Source organism: Thermobia domestica, chromosome 13 (genome assembly GCF_964235325.1).
Source record: "Thermobia domestica chromosome 13, izTheDome1.hap1.1, whole genome shotgun sequence".
NCBI lineage: Eukaryota > Metazoa > Arthropoda > Insecta > Zygentoma > Lepismatidae > Thermobia > Thermobia domestica.
Window position 1 is genome coordinate 139,698,283 of NC_137466.1, and position 20,360 is coordinate 139,718,642.

Consider the following 20,360-nt stretch of genomic DNA (forward strand, 5'->3'; position numbering starts at 1 on the left):
AACAATTTGGTGCAATAGCGACGCCATATTTTAAATATGGCGCCCTTAAATCCCAAAATTCGGTATTATTTATTTCTTTTCTTTATATTCAAACGAAAATAACTCGTAAACTACCACAGATAGGCGAAATCACCCTGAAACAAATGTTGTGGGTCTGTGTAAGGGCTTTCCAACGAGGTATATGCCATTTCTTTATCTTTAAAACTAACAGAGCTAGACTAGTTTATGTTTCAGTATGTGTATACCTTACAGCTTTTAATATAGGGCTAGTAAAATTAGGCGAAATCTGCATTTGTAAGTTCGTGAGTTTTGTGTGAAGGATCTTTACGGGTTGAGTTAATGCCTTCACTAGAAGGTGCCTAATCATGTGGTACCAGGTGGCAAGCTGAAAACCGAGGCAGGAAACTGGGAGGGGGAAACAATATGGCCGCCAGTGAAATTCGTCTCTCTGGTTTTAGAGTGCTATAACTTCTACAAATTATATATTAAAATTTTCTTGATTGTGCAAAAATGTAAATAATACATTATAAATTTTATTTTAGAACAATTTGCTGCCACAGCGACTCCATATTTTAAATATGGCGTGCTTCAGTATCAAAATTAGATTATTATTATTTATCCATCTCTTTATATTCAAAGGTAAACAACTTGTAAACCGTCACAGGTAGCCGGAATCAGCATGAAATAAACTTATAGGCCAGATTGGTGGCTTTGAAATGAGAGATTGATGTCGTATATTTAAAACTAACACAAAATAACTAGTTAATGTAATGGTAGGTGTCAGAATTTGTGGAATTTAATAGCGAAAGCACAACACAAACATAAACTGTAAAAAAAAAAAAAAAAAAAAAAAAAAAAAAAAAAAAAAAAAAAAAAAAAAAAGCAACATAATTAACCTTGGCTTTACGTACTTATATCTAATATCTTTAATATGATGCTCTGTGATACAATTAGTTTAGAAATATATCCTTGAGTTACACAGTTTTGGATGTAAAAGAGTTACACCTACAGAAAATATTTATTCTTGTGAGAATTTTTTGTAACTAATAAGTATATACTATTGTTTATAATATAGATTGATTTGCTTCATTTAAATCAACCTTGGGGTTTGATTTACTTCATTTATCTATTATTTAGAGAACCCACTTTCTACTTGACCCAATCGGTACTATAAAAAAACACTCAGTTCGTTAGTCGGTTTTTACTACTTGGATTCTCACCTTAGCATTCCTTACACTATATTTCTAAGATTTCTCCCCTAAGATGTCACACCTATGATTTCTCACCTGAGCATTCCTAACACAATATTTTAAAGATTTCTACCTTATGATGTAACACTGATGCTTTTACACCTGAGCATTCCTTACATCATATTTTAAAGGTTTCTCCCCTACGATGTCGCACTTATGGTTTCTCACCTGAGCACTCCTTACACTATACTTTTAAGGTTTCTCTCTTATGATGTCACACCGATAGTTTTTCACTTGAGCATTCCTTATATACTATTTCTAAGGTTTCTCCCTTACGATGTAACTCGTATGGTTTGTCACTAGTCATCGAGAGTCTCATCACTATCATCTTCTGAATCTTCCCATCGTAAGTCATTTTTTACACACTGATCTTCATCTCCTCGACAAAGACACAGTTCCGTACATCGCATGGTTCGAAATCGACACTTGCATGCCAAAAAACATTTACTTACTGTGCAACCGCAGCGAATCAACTGCAACACAGTCTCTGGAGCGCAAGGTAGTGTGCACATCACAGGAACAATATTATTTTCGTCTCTGGTTTCTTCTTCCCATCCACAATCTAGTGCGCTTGGCAGACTTGGATGTGATTTTCCGGCACTTTTCCACAATAGTACTTGGAAGTTCACCCTTTTAATGAAAGGTGTAAGAGCCGCTCTGGTTGGAGGAAGACCTGTGCCTTGAATGTCCCTTTTCGTGAATAGCCACCAGGGGCAGTTCAGGGGCAATCAAGAAAAATCTTGTTAGTGCGTTTTTCTTCTGGGTTATATTTTTGATGCCTCCCAAAACTTTCATACTCCTGTTTTCATGTTCAAGTGCTTCGTCGGATCCCAAAGCACAAAATGGTATGGCTGATTTATTAACTACCCAATTTCTTTTTAGGAACTCAGCCCACACATCTGGATGCATCAGTTTTACCTGCTTCGTTTCAGCCAAGTACCAAGATATCATGCTTGTATAGTTAGTCAGGTCAAGAGCGAAGAAATACTTCACAAATTTTTCTAGTACCTTAAGATGAAGCAGGAAATGACCAGTTCTTACAGATCGTATGAAGAGAATCATAAGATTCACCATTTCCATGTACTGCCACATAACCTTGAATGTCGGACTTTCATGCGACTTAGCAGCTGCAAACTCTCTCATCTTGTAAAGAATATGAAGACGAGCCAATGCTTCTGCCGTATTTTCGTGACTTTTCTTCACTAATTCGTTATTCGAAAGCTGCAAACCTATTATGATGTTATTAATTTCCTGTTCAATCTCTGCTTTACTTTCCACATGCATTTCGAAAAACACATCAGAGAAAAATTTGAAAAGAACCGTTCTCAATGTTATGTGAGCATCCACAGCCCTCCTCACATATTTGCCAGCAATAATTTTAGAAAGTACGTTCTCATCGTAAAGTTCATTCAAAAATGTCTCAAGTCCAGTTCCATCCACAAAAGAACCGATTCTTCGTAGCATAGCCATTAGTATATGACGCTCCCCGGGTCGTAAGATCCATTTCTTCGATTCTTCTTTCATCGCCATCGATAGTTTCAAAATAGGTCTGTACAAACCAACATCAAGTGTAACAATTGTCTTTGAATTTGGACCCATAACTGACGTTGAAACATCTTCAAGTCTTTTCATAAACGTAAGCTGAGTTGAAGCATTGGTAGGACTGCTATCAATCAAAGGTAGTCGACAAACTCTCGTTTTGGGCATGGTCTTGTTAAGAATCGAATTATAAGCCGATCATGTCGGCACCACAGGAGATTCAGAGTTTGTTGTAGTTCTTCCAGAAGATTTCTTATACTGTTCTTCTGAATCTTCAAAATCATCATCAGCATGCGATCGGATGCAAACTTGCCATCATCCAGACTATGTCATCTCGTTCGTATCTTTGAATTAACTCAGAACTTTCTTCTGGAGACTTTGCTGAACTTACCAGAGAGGGATTTGACGCTCTTAATGATCCTGAGATGACGCAAGGTAGCATTTTAGACATTGATTCGGGTATCTTCTCGAGTGATCTAGTCGTAGGTTTTCCTGACAAACTGATTTGAAAAGATACATCTTCCTCCTGTTTCTCTTGATAAATAACCATAACAGTACCATGTACATCCCTTTACCATATGACAAGTATTCTTGGAAGTCAATATTATCTGCCGTGCAATACGCAAACCTGGAACAAGTTCTGATGGTATATAATGTCCACCTGAGGAATCCATACTCTTGATAATTTCATTTGCTATTTGAGTCTCGATACGAAGAATTTTGTTATATTCGATAGACACACCTGTGTGATGTAAAAACTGTACAATAAATTTACTTCGTGTTGCTGAGTGCATAGTGAGCCCAACTGCCACTTGTAATGGTAGATCATGAGTGTGGCGTACAGTGCCTTTAGAGCTTTCTTTTTGTATATGCTGCTTGACGAGGAGACAATATTTCATATATGAACGTCTGTGATAGTCTTTGACTTCTTTCATTGATTGCAAAATCTGCGTTTTCACATCCGATTTTATTCTCTCCTTTGCAACACCATTTGAAAAAATGAGAGATCTCCTCTGGAATAGACTTCTTTACATCACTTTCACCCACAGTCCCAGTAAATGACCACTTTTCACTTTGGAAAGCATATTTTCTCAAAATGTCTGCTGCTTTAAAAAAGAATCTTCATATTTCTTCCAACATCATCAGAATCCTGCTCAGCGTTAGCTAGAGCAATATCGTTTGTAATCTTTAAAGACATTCTTTGAGGCTCGTTTTTCCTCTTCGAATGGGAAAAAAACAACACCAACATTTTCCAATTCTTCCTCTATCAAGGCTTTCAACTGTTTTCTAGTCAGAAGTTTATCGTCACTCAAATTATTGCTTTTAGCAATGGAATTATAAAGTTTCTCTACCTCACCCATTGACGTAACACGGCCTTCATGAAGGAATTTGCTTAGTGAATAAATAAATTCTGTTTTGGTAGCCTCTTCACTCACAGAGCTAAGACCAGAATCCCTCTTGATTTGAGATAGGATATATCCTGTGCATGAGCATCTCCAGGATCAATGCAGTTACTTAATCGTATTTTGGACACTTCATTCTTTGACAAACTTACTGCTTCTTTCAAACGACTACCGGATCGATCGTAGGCGATGGCATACAGCGGGTTTCTTCGTTTTCCTTCTTCGTCACAGAAGAAACATTTTGATTTTTCATAAGTTGGTGTTTGTGATCTTGTAATATATGAGTTTGAAGCCTCCGAGTCTTCATAATGTGTAATGGGGATTTCCTGTTGCTCTTTTTCAAACGATCTTCTAGTTCTTTCCATCATCTTCTTGTGTGTGCAGTTCTTATAGCAATCAGCATGCCATGATGCATTTTCATTTCTTAGATCTTCACTTGTTACTTCACCCAAACGTCTATTCAGTTCAATGTATTCTTTGTCCATCCATTCTGCTCTCAATTTTATACATTGTAGCGCTTTTTCATAATTGGAGGGTTTCACAAGTGGTTTCTTTGTTTCCTATTGACAGAAAATACACATGGAATAGTTTGTACTTAATTTTATTTTCTTCGCCGAAGGAGGTAGCTGCACTTGCAGATGACTTTTGAAATTTTTCTCATGCTCTTCCAGTTTCCTATTTCATTCTACTATACTGTTCATGCCTGCAACAAAGAAAAAATCTTTCAATGCCAAAGAAGTAATAATGAAAATAAAAACTATTATAAAACTTCACAGAGAGAGAGAGAGAGAGCGGTGGCCATATTGTTTCCCCCTCCCGGTCCCCTGCTAGGGTTTTCGGCTTGCCACCTGGCACCACATGATGAGGTACCTTCTAGTGAAGGCATTCCCTCAACCCGTAAAGATCCTTCACACAAAACTCACGAACTTACAAATGCAGGTTTCGCCTAATTTTACTAGCCCTATATTAAAAGCTGTAAGTATACACATACTGTAACATAAACTAGTCTAGCTCTGTTAGTTTTAAAGATAAAGAAATGGCATATACCTCGTTGGAAAGCCCTTACACAGACCCACAACATTTGTTTCAGGGTGATTTCGCCTATCTGTGGTAGTTTACGAGTTATTTCCGTTTGAATATAAAGAAAGAAAATAAATAATACCGAATTTTGGGATTTAAGGGCGCCATATTTAAAATATGGCGTCGCCATTACACCAGATTGTTCTAAAATGGAATGTTTGATGTGTTATTTACATATTTGCACAACTTTCGAGGTTTTAATATAAAAGTTGTATAAATTATAGCACTTTAAAGCCAGAGAGACCACTGTCACTGGCGGCCATTTTGATTCCCCCCCTCCCGGTCCTCTGCCACGGTTTTGGGCTTGCCACCTGGTACCACATGATTAGGTACCTCCTAATAAAGATATTCCACCTACCCGCAACATCCCTTCATTCAAAATCCCACGGACTTACAAATGCGCCTGGACTAAAAGGCAGAGTTCAGCCTCATTTATATGATACTTCAGCTAGTAGGACTACTAATCCAGGTAGCCAGTTTCGTTTCCTTTTCCTTTTGTTTATATGAACAGAATAAAATGCTCAATGAATTGATAACTATGAGTAATTGAATTTTTGTTACTGTACGAGAAGAATGCATAGTTAACCATGCAAAGAATTAGAATCATTTTAAATATTACATATATTCTTAATTTAATCATTAAGGGTTAAATTAAATTGCCTAAGCATATCAAGTGACACCAAATGATGGGTTTCGGCTATCCGTCGTATTAGTTTAAATTTCATTCGATGCCGAACGAATAAAGCTGTTTTCTTGACCACAATGGGAAGAGATAATGTGTCAAACTGCTGATCATATTATAAGATTAGTCATAAATAGAAAGAAAACTGCTTTATTACTGCATAAATTTCTCTTATTTTATTTTATTTTTTATCCGACAGGGATTTAAAAGCTTCCCAAAGAGCTCTGTGGTTAAACTGGCCGATCTTGACGTGCCTTAGTTTAAGCACATCCCTCTCAGGTCTTGCCATTTATTCTCGATACTATAATTGTGACCCGTTGGCAGCAAAGAGAATTTCTTCCCCTGATCAGGTGAGTAAAATATTCTATAATAGTAGTAAATTAAGATATGTACGAAGATATATCATCCAGCAGATTTCCGGACTTAGTTCGGATAACTCTAGCATAATTATTACTGAGTGTAGTAACTATTCCAAAATGAACATTACATGTCTGACAGCTGGTAATAAAAGTTCCAAGTATAAGCTGTTTTCTTTCACTGTGCTGTTCAAGATGGAGTTAAACCATCTGACTCCAATGCAGCAACATCGTCTGATGATAAAATTCTATTAAAAGAAGGTTCAAAATCCTCTAAAATTCATCATGACTATCGTATGTCCTTGAGAACGCTTACCATTGTTTGAATGGCATAGGTCGCTGATCATGAATCTATCAAGGATGATTCCGCGAAGGGAGCCGAAAATTTCACTGTAAATGAAGCTACAGTTGTGTGAATCAGGCGATTTTAAACGACATGTACTAACTGTACACGAGGGTCGTGAACTGTTAATTCAGTACGAACTAAAAGGTGACTATTTTCTGAACGGTACCATTGCAAGTGTTGGGTTATAAATACATATTACTACACTACTATTACAAAGAGAACATCGATGCGTTTGAAATACGCAGATTCCTCACTTACCAAGAACTTCGCATAGGATTTTACGGGGAAAAAGTTATGGCAACGGTATTTTAGGACCTCAAAAGCCTTATGTATGTGGATTTTATGAAAAGGAGAAATCAGCGAGTTCGAAAGGCCATATACAGTAGGACGTCGATAATCCAAACGTCAAAAATCCGAACGCGGTCCCTAGAATCTTTTTACATTTTGTCTTAGCGCTAGCAATAAACAAACAATAGGGTTGTCTGTCTGCGTTGTGTGAAGTTAGTGTTTTTACAAAAGCTAATTTATATGTAATTGTCATACATATTTTTCTTTTTATCTTTCCTTAGTCCTATAAGTTTTAAATGTAAGTTACAGGAACAGTGTAATTTAGTATACGAGCAGATTCTTCAGAAACATTAAATGTAAGTAGCCTTACGTATGGTATTGTAATTACTGTATGTACTCTATCGATAAAAGAGCATACTGTACAGTAATTTTAAGCCTAAATTGCATTTTCTTGGCCATTTTCGAAAATCCGAACTACCTGTGGTCCCAATTAGTTCGAATTTTTGACTTCCTACTGTATAAGGAACAGAGGAGCGTTTACGAAAGGAGTAATTTTCCAACGATAACGAGACCACACAGTTTTAAAAACTGAGTCATGATGTTACATTGGGAGGTACTGCCATACCCTCTCGTACTGTGCTCCGAGTTATTTTCACATTTTTCATCTTCAGAAGGAATTTTTTGGAGGTGAATTTTATACGACTACGGAAGTAGTTCAGGAAGTTCTCCAATGGTGATGGACTAGCCAACACGCTACCAGATGGAAAGAGTATGTTTTTGTAGCGCGAGACTACCTCGAAATATAGTCCAAGTAGTTTTTTTTTTTTTTTTTTTTTTTTTTTTTTTTTAAATCTCTCATAGTTATTTAGAATTAAACCAGTCCGATTATTTACTGGACGCCCGTCGTAATATTCTAAAAAAATTTAAAACCGGAAGAGTCAGGGAAAAACCAGGATTTAGTTAAGGAATTCAAGGAATTTTTGATGTTACTTTAATAGAGACTAGGTGCATTTACCTTCCAACTTAGGAAAAGAATAATGTATGATGTACCTAAAATAAAATTCTTACTATGAAATATTCTTATTTTTTGTTATTAAGAAATAAACAAGTTGTCTTTATTAAATATTTATCTTAATAATAGCTCATTTTTGTTTGTACTGAACTACATGAATAGAATTTGAAGTGAGATGGTATTGTTTTAGAAATTCATCTTCAGAGATTATAGAATATGGCAGAGTATATGTCCTTGATATGGGAGGGGAGGGAACATTAAAACTGTTCCAGGAACAGGTTAAAGAAAAAGAATCCACAGATTACAAGTTATGCCGTCACACAGTGGTACGAAATGCCTAAAACGTAGCCAAAAATGAAAATGTGAAAGTTTCTATTTGGTTATTTTAAGTATCAGGTTGGCTATAGTGACAGTTGGTCTCCTAAATTGTACTCATGGAAACGGTCCGCCGTTTATACTAGAGCTATTATTAGATGTCAAAGTATACCTACTTTCGTGCGTCTCATAACAGCTGATGCGCGCGAGAAGTGTAGCTCGAGTTTCATATGAATTATTTCATTGTATACTTTTTCGATCTGTTTAAATCAAAATGGACGTTCTTCCGGAAGGTATGTAAAGTATTTTAACATCATATATTATTCATAATATACTATACATTTATTTTCATTAATGTTTATATAAAAAAATGTTGAAATTATTACAAAGTGGATTAAAAATTGAACTCAAAAGTTGTATATGACGCTCCTTTCCGCTAAATTTCGTATTGAAGCATAATCCATGATCGATTTGCTACAAGAGTGTGACAAGAACAGCTGCGCTTAGCTGCGTCTCTTTTTGTAAGTTGCGAAAGAATAAAAAGTTGCAGTTAATGAACATTTTAGCATTTTGTTAATATTGAACAAAAACTTTAATATATATATATATATATATATTTGGTCTAGGAATTAATTCGTGCGGTTGGTACGCACACATTGAAGCTGTAGTACAAACACAAAATACATAAATACCTTAAGAAAAATATTGTCCATCGCTAGCCACCACTTTCGCCCATCTGTCAGGCAATGTACGGATTCCGTGGCGAAAGAAGTCCTCATCCTTGGAAGCGATCCAGTCAGAGACCCATGTTTCGATATCTTCTGAAGAAGTAAACCGCTGTCCAATCAAATCGTTGTTCATGCAATCGAACAAGTAGTAGTCCGAAGGAGCAACGTCTGGTGAATACGGCAGGTGGGGTAAAACTTCCCATCCGACATTTTCTAAATAGGTTTTGACCGGTTTTGCGACATGTGGGCGAGCGTTATCATGTTGAACAATAAGTTTATCATGTCTGTTCTCCCATTCTGGTCGTGTTCTGGCCAGAGCTTGCTTCAAACGCATTAATTGTCGTCGATAACGTTCTCCATTCATAGTTTCACCCGGTTACAGCAGCTCATAGTACACCACACCTTTCATATCCCACCATATGCACAGCATAACCTTTGCACAGTGAATATCTCGTTTGTAATGTACCATTACAGTTGAAAGTAATGGCAATTTTTTTTTACGCACCCTGTACCTAGTAATTTTTTTTTTTTTTATTCAATTTCGGTTTAGTTACACAATTTATTTACTCTCTTTACTTCGAATTAAATATAATGAATCGAAAGGTTTCATTAGTAACCATATTCCTACTGAATAATATATTTTATTTATATTTTGATTAAGTGTAAATCCCATTTTCGGATATACAAGTCGAATAGTTACAAGGTTTACCATTCTGACGTCATACCGAAACATAGTTCCGTCATTGGATATAAATTTTCTTAATTTCAGACCAATGTAGAATTTAGTCAGGTACCTAATCTTTCCCTCACCCCCTCTCACTAGTCCATAGTCACTTTCAGATCCGGTTATATCTGGATTTGCCAAATTTCTATTTGCTTTGTAATTTCCGCGGCTAAAGTTTTCGTTCTGATTGGAGGAATTCTCCTACCTCTGGCTTTTTCGGCGCAATGTTATCAGAATAATCGAAGACACGTCACGAAGCACTATCTGTGGAAGTGATCACCATATTTTGGCTTTATTAGGACTGAAATTCAAACGAACTTAAGGTAATATCCAGTTAATTTCATTGATAAACGTCGTGTGATCATTTAGGAGCCAGAAACACATATTTTTGTTCAAAGAACTGTAAAACCAGGGGAAAATATCTGCTTCCGGATTTCTGTTTACTAGGAAGCCATGTTTGCTGCCCAGCTAGAATATACAGAGTGAAATAGTGACTTTACTTTCTTTTTCTTTCAAACCATATATTCAGTTAGGGATTAGGGAAATTACGACCTGTTTAGTGCATGTTGTTCGTGTATTAGGTAGATGTGATTTTTTTTTTATTTTACAGTAAGTGCATGTACGTAGTAGGTTTGATAGTTGTAATGTAAATAATCATAATGGCAGCTTAAGTTAGCTTAAAAGGGCTCCTATCCCCTTTTCCAAATTGAACCAGTTCTAGCGGGGGAATGGGTTAGTTATTGTTTGTTTTAGGGCCTTTTCCCCTCTCAGGGGAAGGGTCCCTCAATAAACCTCGTTAAGGTGCCCCCAGGGCATCAATCTTTAGTAATAATTATGTAAACAATTGGTCAGGTCAATTGGACCTAGGGTTACCTTTCTCATTTTGCCCCCCTTTAAGTTTAATAGAGCCGACTGTATATACCAACAAGGGAGTATTTTTTCGTCAACATGCATGTAATTAAATGGTGCATGTTTGGTTTAGTTAGTTGTTTTTATGTATAGTACTAACAGTGGTGTATGTAGTTAGTAGTTTTGTGTAAGTGTGTGAATTTTCGGTTAGGACAGTGTATAAATATGCGTTAAGTTAGTACCATTTGTCTAACTCGAAGTATACTAAACCAGTGTAAATATTAAATTTCTGATTAATGAGTACAAGTATATATTTCAGTACACGGTAAATTATGCCTCCACTGCAGCGCCATAGTGTCTGTTTTCGGTAGTCAATTGTTTGTTGACATTACGACATCGCATAACTTAGTGATCTAGATTGTTTGATTTTGGCCATTTATTCTCAAATTACTTCCCGTGGACATGGTTTTCGGTTCAGATGAGTATACCTTCATATAAGATAGCATGAGATCTTACTGTACTGAAAATTTCAGCTTGCTAGGTCCAGTAGTAATTGAAATATCTACTGAAATAAAGAATACCTATTTTCTTAATAGAAGTAAAGCCCATATGCTGTTACTGTTTGTTTCAAAATGTAGTATTAAATTCTCTTTTCCCGTGGCTGTAGAAAATTCCATTGTTGCTTTAGTTTTATCAACAAATCAGAAATAGATTAATCGTTGACAATTTAACTTTCAGTGAATACACGTATGATTTTTTTTTTTTAGAACTGCGAAGTAAATACAATTTGGGTGCTTCGAAACAAAGAGTACGTGGTTCGATGAATGTTATCGTGTGGTAGTTTGAGCGTGATAGATTGTGATAGTTATATATATTTATTACTGTGTAATGTAAATATGTGTATGGCCTGCGTGTAAAATGTATGAAATAGGGTGTCTGTAAAATATTACTTCGCGCGAAAATTAGTAGATAATGAATGAATGTAATGATATATTAATAATATGATATAAAATATGAATGAGATGATGACACCTATATTTAAATGGATAGGCCTAGTGTATGTTATGTAGTGAAAATATGAATATGTTTACTAAAAAAAAAAAAAAAAAAAAATCTCTCGCGTTTTGACTTCTACACCAGTACATTCATCCAACCGAGTTTGCTACTTGGATAGTAAATTGTAGTTGGGAATTGTGTGTTACTTCGCATTTAAGTACCTCATAATAACAGCCCCGGATCTTAAAACTTTCAATAGATAGGGTAGCATCATGTGGGAATTACTTCTAAAGGTTGACAGAAATGATAATTAAGAAAACCAACTGCTATTTCCTGTGATCATCGAAAAGTACAGGTCATTTGTACCTTTAACATTCATTGCCTCTCCGAGATTTTTTTTTTCTCCGTTGCTTACCTTATTTATTTATTGTGCAGTGTTCATATAACTCAGTTCGGACTATCCGATTAAATCAACTGCTACTAAATTAATATTCATGTCATTAGCGTACCCGGACGTCGACCCCTAGTCCCCTTAAGTATTTTCATGTCTTTTCTTAGTTTAATTAGATGAGGGAAATTAACGACGTCCCAGACTGTGGCATGTCTGCGCAGGGTAGCCATCGGTGATGTTTGGTTATTGAAATCACCGATCCAAAATTCAGTTTATTTAATTTTTTTTTATTTATTTTGGCAAATTCTCATTAGGGATATCTTAGCTATTACTCTAATTTCATTACTATTCTGGAATCTTCTAGTTTCCAAGAGGTCGGATGATTTTTTTTTCCTTTTGAAATTCTAAATTAACGCCGTCTCTAACCTTCCGGAGGATTTTCGGGACCCTGCTGGTTTGGGCCGGATACGGGGATCGGATTTCAATCTTACAACCAAACTCTTGTGGGATTGGGATCTGATGGACACAGAACTTGCATCCTTGGCAGCAGGGCGCTCCTTGAGTCTACGTATTTGAGTAGACCACCCTTTTGGCATGTTAAGAATATTTTGGCTATGGATTTTGTTGAGAGCGAAATTCGACTTCTATCTTTGTAGCGTTAGTTATTTCCCACTTAAGTCTTTGGCGCCCCTATTCTTCGTCTTCCTTCTTCTCTATCTCTCTCTCTCTGTCTTCATTACTTCGAGATTTTTTTCAAATTTTTCAACCTCCCCCCCCCCCCGGTTTCTGAAACTCATGAAAACGTACAATATTCATATCACTTATTTCGATCGTATGTACTAACTGAGACATCGAGGGATGCAATTCGTGGAGGTATTGCAGCACAACTCAGGACCATTTTCGCGATATTCAATCCACCACGGGAGAAACTGACGAGAAGGTACACTATGCTTTCAGATTCCTAGAAACATTTGTTATTCATTGATCGTACAAATTATACCCATTGACGACTGATTTCTGGTTTTATTTCTATTGATTGGTCATATAGTGTGTATGTATTAATAGTTTGGGCCCACTAGTTTCGAATAACATTGATTTTTTTTCTGTATATACATCTATATATGTACTTACATAGTTTTAAAAGTTACGTGCCTGCTCTATTTGTTGTATTTCCACCTCTTATGTCAACTTATTAAATAACACCAACTACTTTTTTTTTTTATACGCGGATCTTTAGTAAATTGAGAATGATTATTGATTATCGGGTTTATACATATAAAGTTCAATGTCGCAACCTTATAAAAAAAAAATAATAATTTTTGTTAGTCAGGGTTTTTGTTTATTTTGAGCCAATAAAATATGAATACTTATCGAATATAAAAAGGTTATGTAGATATTAAATGTCGACGAAATACTACGATGGATATTAAAGTGAAATTTATTATATTGAGTAATATGAATATATATATATATATGTGAGTATGTATGTGAAGGGCTCGGTATTTACCCTGGTTGTTTTAGGTTGCCATAGATTTTTGACACCCGATATTAACCTACTCTTTGTGATATACAGCATTACCGCGTAAATTGTAATAAATGACATTTTGTTGAGTTGTTATTGATGTTTGTAACTATTAAAGTTGAATATCATGTTAAATACTGCATGTAAATAAAACAAGTAGCAGGTCGTAAGAAAAGTAAAAATAACCCTAATCCTTATCCAAATTTAATTTGCGAGATCATAGTGAAATCAGTAAGCTACGAAACAGTGCGCCCCACCAACGAATCTTCTATCAGTAAACTATGAAACAAATCCTTCCCCTACGATCGGAAACCTAACTATTCAGTGACTAGAATCTATTGACTACACGATCTATACTAGAAAAAAAAAATAGTGATCTTAAATTCAACGAACTGAAATTAGGTTAATAATTTAGTAGTGTGAATACAGGAATATGGAAATATGTTCCCAATGTTTGGGACTGGACTCGATATTTTAAATCTCGATAAACTTTGAAATTTTATATCAAGTGCGTCAAGTGACGAAATGAGAAATTTATATATATATAATATGAAGCAACTATTTGTCTATAGTTAAAACAAAAACGACTAAATACTCTCATGGACACCAATCACAGTGCGTAAAGAGAGTTGAAAAGGGAGTTATTATCGACGTGAGAACAAAGACTCATAAAATTGTCGAAATGTCTCCTCTTGGGACAGAGACTCAATAAAATGCTACTAAAGTGTTTTTTTTTTTTAAAGAATGATTAACCAATTATATTTTTTTCTTTCTTTTTTTTCCGCAATGATATGTATTCATTGCACTGAATCTTAAATATATTGACCTTTGAATTTTTCTTTCTTTATTTTTGTCTTTCGTCTTTTGTCGAATTTTTTTTTTTATGTAATCCAACTTTTAATATATCTAGAAAGAGAAATGTGTTATTTGATCTTGTTGAAAGTAGCGGATTTCTGTGCATGCTTATGAAACATTCTTTTCATGTATTAAATTTTTCCTGTTATGTCAAACTAAGTTTTCTTCTATTGAAATGTAATAAATGTCTATCGAAATGTAGTTAGGTTAGTTTAATTCAACTAAATACAACCCGAAGTATACATTGTCCTGTATGAATGTGAGTGTGAGTGGAATGTAGGCTTAGTATTAAGTGCACAAATTATTTTGACATATATGTGTGACTTATTATAATTAATGGTAGTTAGCAATTAAACTCATTGAATGTTAATACTAACTTAATTTAAGTTGGCTCTATGAAGGAAGTAAAAAGGACCGAAGTAGCCTGAACGAATGATCATCATGGGAGAACTGTGAAAGTCAAAATCTTCGACAAATATGTGATACTCTGATTTTTTTTTTCCTCTGTGGTCGATTTTAACATGCCATCAACTTCGTCGTTCATTTTTCAAATATTGGATATTAGTCTAGAACTTCTGGAAATATTGAATAAACGGTAAAATTAAACTTTCTCATCTATCTCAGAGCTAGATTGGGATAATTCGGTAGTTGGGGTTAAATGGATCTAGGTCTGGGATGTATGGGTTAACATGTGTCTACCTTTGATCACCTTAATACCAAACATTCACCCAATCGCTATTGGAAATGATCCCAATTCGATAATTCTTCACTTTCCCTTTACCATATTTCTCAAAATATCCAGTAACAGTTTCCTCTTTATCACCTTTCTTACTTTACCTCTTTCCTCTTCTATCTTCCTTTTCCTTTCTTCATCTTCCTCTATTTTTAATAAAACTGAAAAGGGGGTCGTGACTGGGAATTCTATATGTAATAAACACGGTCATGTATTCATTTGGTTTTTATTTTCTTTAGAAGTCCGATAAAAAGTTTTCTCGTTTCGATCGAACCTAGTATGTTCGAAATTAAGAAATGGATATTATAGTCCAATATAATTAGACATAAGCTGATAGCTTCATGAATATCCCCACCAGGGGTGAAGGGTTCCCACTCACGACTTATTCCGTGCATCACATTTGTTACAAATTCTTTTTTTTCCCTCAATCAGTTTTAGATTGACGAGCGGTGACAGGATTCGTTGTTATGGAAACGGTGGTTTCTATGGCAACGGCCCCTTTTTTCAGTTTTAGAGTGGCGACACGTGACAAGACTGTTGCCATGGTAACGCATGTTTGCTGTGGTAACGGATCTGAAAATGCTTTTTGAATAATACCAGTTATCATGCCAATCAGTTTGAATTTGGTGAACCGCGACAAGAATGGTTGTCATGGCAACGTTTGTTTCCATGGCAACGGATCTCAGTTTAAATGGCGACCGATAGATCTGAAATTTTTTAAGAATGTCAAAGAGTGAGGTTGAAGGCATGTTGAATTGATTACAACATTGAAATTAATAAGAGAAATTTTATAGTCAAGTGAAACAAGTAGAGTCGTTGGCTACTTTGTCATTTTTGTTTCCTTTTCTAAGGGGGAAAAAGAGGAGTGTCAAAATTTTTTTTCTAAATTGGAACTAAACGCTAGAAGGGTTTCAAGGAAGGAAAGAGAATGGGAGTCCTTTAATTCATGAATAATACTTGTCTGGATAGCGAATAAGTATTTTATAGTATATGTGTATTTTTGATATATATCTTGTCTTTTGTAAAGTATATAGTGTGTCAAAGCTATGGCAACAAATAAAAAAGTTGTTTTGTCACAGGACGAATGTGAAGTCACGTGCACTCAATGCACGTTAGATGAGAAAGAGAAAAGATCTCGCGCCCCGCGGAGATTAATAAGATGCACCGGTTGTGGACTAAAATGGATCCACTTTGCTTGCACCAATTTGGATGATACTGCTGAAAATGCAGAAAAAGTTCAAACCGGCGAAATAATAAAATACTGTGAGGATTGTGAAAAGGACCGAGGCCAAATATCTCCAGCGGAGATATCTGACCTCGATGATGATGAAAAGAATGGGGATCACAATGATTCTCGTGATCAGACGGCAAACCCGAAGGAAGGAATGTCATCTGGAGGGTCTGACACGTCTGCATTAATTCTCCAAATGATGCAAATGATGAACGAAAAATTCACTAACATGGAAGTTAAAATAGATCAGAATAGTGCAGACCTGAGGCGTGAGATAAATGAGAAGTTAGATCAGAATAGTGTAGATCTGAGACGTGAAATAAATGAAAAGTTTGATACCTCGAAACGAGAGACCGATGCTCGATTCGAGGTACTAAACAATAAATTTGACCAGATCTGTTTAGACTTTGCTTCTTCGATTAGCAAATTGAAAGAGCAAACGTCTACTGAACTAGAGCAGGTTAGATACCAGGCCCAACATTCTACCGAGCAGCTCAGAGACGAAACAAATGAAAAATTAAATGAAATAGATGTAAGGTTTGAGAGCACAAACAAAAGATTTTGTAACATCGAACAAAAGGTTGAACAGCAGCAGGCTGAAATAAGTAAATTAAATGTTGCAATATCCAACCTATCAATAGAAACTAAACTAGAGTCGGTTGATCAAAGAATTAGTCAAATTCAAACCGAAGTAGACAGTCTTAAGGGGAATATTACTAAATTGGAACTCGTCAAGTCTGATATCTCCTATCCTTTTCCTGATAGCGATTCTCCAGGGAAAATTTTCCCAGAAACAAGTAACGTCCTCCCGGGAAAGAGTCAAGTGTTGCCTGATGCACGGGACACAGCAATGTATTGTCCCCCGCATCAGCCAACCTCGAAATCATGGTTGAGTAATTTCGATGTACCGATGCAGTCGAGTGTTGTGACTACAACAGTCACTAGCGTAAATGCTCACTCTACCTTTGGAATGGTACAATCTTACAGCGTGCTGCCAGGAGGGGAAAGGAGATGTGCCGGACCGTCGGTTACTGCCGTGGTGGGTCCTAAGTTCGAACCTCACATGGTCAACACTAATTATAAAACCTCTCTTGGTCATATGGGAGCGTTCAGTTCGGTGACCACTCCGTCGGTGGCAAATCCGGTGACAACCCCAACCGCTCAGGATAACGCGTTGATTCCAATAGATTCTTTTCCTGCCCCGTATAGTATGAGCTCTAAAGTTTCCCTCCGGGATATTGAACGTTTTCCCACTTTCGATGGGAACATTGCTAACGGGTTACCTCGAGTTTTCCTGCGAAGATTGCAGCAATATCTAGATATGTACAAACTTACTGATGGGGAACGCCTACAAATAGTCGAAAAATGTTTGATCGCCGCTTCGGGCGCATGGTTTGCCTCGGTTAAATACCAAATCCGGACGTTCAGTGATTTTTTGATTCTTTTCAAAGAAGAGTATTGTAATGAGCACATCGAGCGGCTCCAAAAGAGAAACTTACAATCACTCCGGTATGATCGCTCCAAGTATGGGTCCCTCTTGGACTATGCTTGGAAAATCATTGAACTATATTATCAGATAGCTGAACATCCCTCTCAGGCCGAACTGGTAGATATTATAGTTAACGCTCTTCCACCCGATGAGTCCCGGGCCATAGCGTCCCACTTGTGCCAAACGGTGCGAGAAGTCACCTCACGTTTAGCTGCCTTGTGCGGCAAGGAAGTTGGTGGTCCACCAAAACGATACTTCGCCCGACAGGCAAAGATTCTAAAACCGACGAAGACGAAGGTAACGGCAAGTTGCCAGACAGATTTCCTGAGTTATACCCAAGCTGGATCTCGTTATCCTAGTGGGTATGGCTCAGAAAACAACACTAATGGCCGGCGACTATTTAGGAATCGGCCCATGTTCAACAATCGCCGGAGTTATCGTCCCTATGACCGTACCAACATGGAATCGAACCCGGATAGGGGCGATAACACCAGGAGGAATTTTAACAGGACGTACGGAAGAAGGGAGAACGGTAATAGTCAGGGCAATAATAATAACAATAATAGTAACAATAATGTAAATCGACCCCAGAATTCAGTCCCTTCGCAAGTGCGTGGTAACGGTGAGCCTAGAACAATATTAAATGGCAGTGATAGACGGGAAACTGCGGCCTAATGTCATCAGATATACTAGTCGACGGCTGAAGCCTTACGAATTGTCTCTGTCGATTTCTCAGTTAGAACTTCTGTCCGCTCTATTGCTATATGAACACTACTGAAAAAAAAAAAAAGTATCGGAACTCACAATTTTCGAAATTTAAAGATTTTCAATTGTACAGAAGATAAACGTAGTGAATTACTCGCGCAATACCCCAAGTAGATATAATATACTGTCCTAGTGAGACTGGTAACGTTTGAATGGGATGAATGAGTGTGTTAATTTAACAAGCATCAGTAGTTAGTATTCCCAATTAGCAAAATTTTGTTATTCTAACAAAATTTTGTTAATGGGCCGGGGAAAACTGTAATGTACCATTACAGTTGAAAGTAATGGCAATTTTTTTTTACGCACCCTGTACCTAGTAATTTTTTTTTTATTCAATTTCGGTTTAGTTACACAATTTATTTACTCTCTTTACTTCGAATTAAATATAATGAATCGAAAGGTTTCATTAGTAACCATATTCCTACTGAATAATATATTTTATTTATATTTTGATTAAGTGTAAATCCCATTTTCGGATATACAAGTCGAATAGTTACAAGGTTTACCATTCTGACGTCATACCGAAACATAGTTCCGTCATTGGATATAAATTTTCTTAATTTCAGACCAATGTAGAATTTAGTCAGGTACCTAATCTTTCCCTCACCCCCTCTCACTAGTCCATAGTCACTTTCAGATCCGGTTATATCTGGATTTGCCAAATTTCTATTTGCTTTGTAATTTCCGCGGCTAAAGTTTTCGTTCTGATTGGAGGAATTCTCCTACCTCTGGCTTTTTCGGCGCAATGTTATCAGAATAATCGAAGACACGTCACGAAGCACTATCTGTGGAAGTGATCACCATATTTTGGCTTTATTAGGACTGAAATTCAAACGAACTTAAGGTAATATCCAGTTAATTTCATTGATAAACGTCGTGTGATCATTTAGGAGCCAGAAACACATATTTTTGTTCAAAGAACTGTAAAACCAGGGGAAAATATCTGCTTCCGGATTTCTGTTTACTAGGAAGCCATGTTTGCTGCCCAGCTAGAATATACAGAGTGAAATAGTGACTTTACTTTCTTTTTCTTTCAAACCATATATTCAGTTAGGGATTAGGGAAATTACGACCTGTTTAGTGCATGTTGTTCGTGTATTAGGTAGATGTGATTTTTTTTTTATTTTACAGTAAGTGCATGTACGTAGTAGGTTTGATAGTTGTAATGTAAATAATCATAATGGCAGCTTAAGTTAGCTTAAAAGGGCTCCTATCCCCTTTTCCAAATTGAACCAGTTCTAGCGGGGGAATGGGTTAGTTATTGTTTGTTTTAGGGCCTTTTCCCCTCTCAGGGGAAGGGTCCCTCAATAAACCTCGTTAAGGTGCCCCCAGGGCATCAATCTTTAGTAATAATTATGTAAACAATTGGTCAGGTCAATTGGACCTAGGGTTACCTTTCTCATTTTGCCCCCCTTTAAGTTTAATAGAGCCGACTGTATATACCAACAAGGGAGTATTTTTTCGTCAACATGCATGTAATTAAATGGTGCATGTTTGGTTTAGTTAGTTGTTTTTAAGTATAGTACTAACAGTGGTGTATGTAGTTAGTAGTTTTGTGTGAGTGTGTGAATTTTCGGTTAGGACAGTGTATAAATATGCGTTAAGTTAGTACCATTTGTCTAACTCGAAGTATACTAAACCAGTGTAAATATTAAATTTCTGATTAATGAGTACAAGTATATATTTCAGTACACGGTAAATTATGCCTCCACTGCAGCGCCATAGTGTCTGTTTTCGGTAGTCAATTGTTTGTTGACATTACGACATCGCATAACTTAGTGATCTAGATTGTTTGATTTTGGCCAT

The 20,360-nt window shown here is 36.3% G+C and overlaps 1 protein-coding gene across 2 annotated transcripts in view; it reads left to right on the forward strand.

Annotated features, from left to right (window-relative positions):
- LOC145668580 (putative sodium-dependent multivitamin transporter) overlaps positions 1-20,360 on the forward strand; it is a 113,286-nt gene that overhangs the window by 62,102 nt on the left and 30,824 nt on the right. For both annotated transcript variants that reach the window (XM_081736587.1, XM_081736586.1), the window contains exon 7: positions 6,154-6,304. In XM_081736587.1, the coding sequence (XP_081592713.1) occupies positions 6,154-6,304 (151 nt within the window). The remainder of the gene's footprint in view (positions 1-6,153; positions 6,305-20,360) is intronic.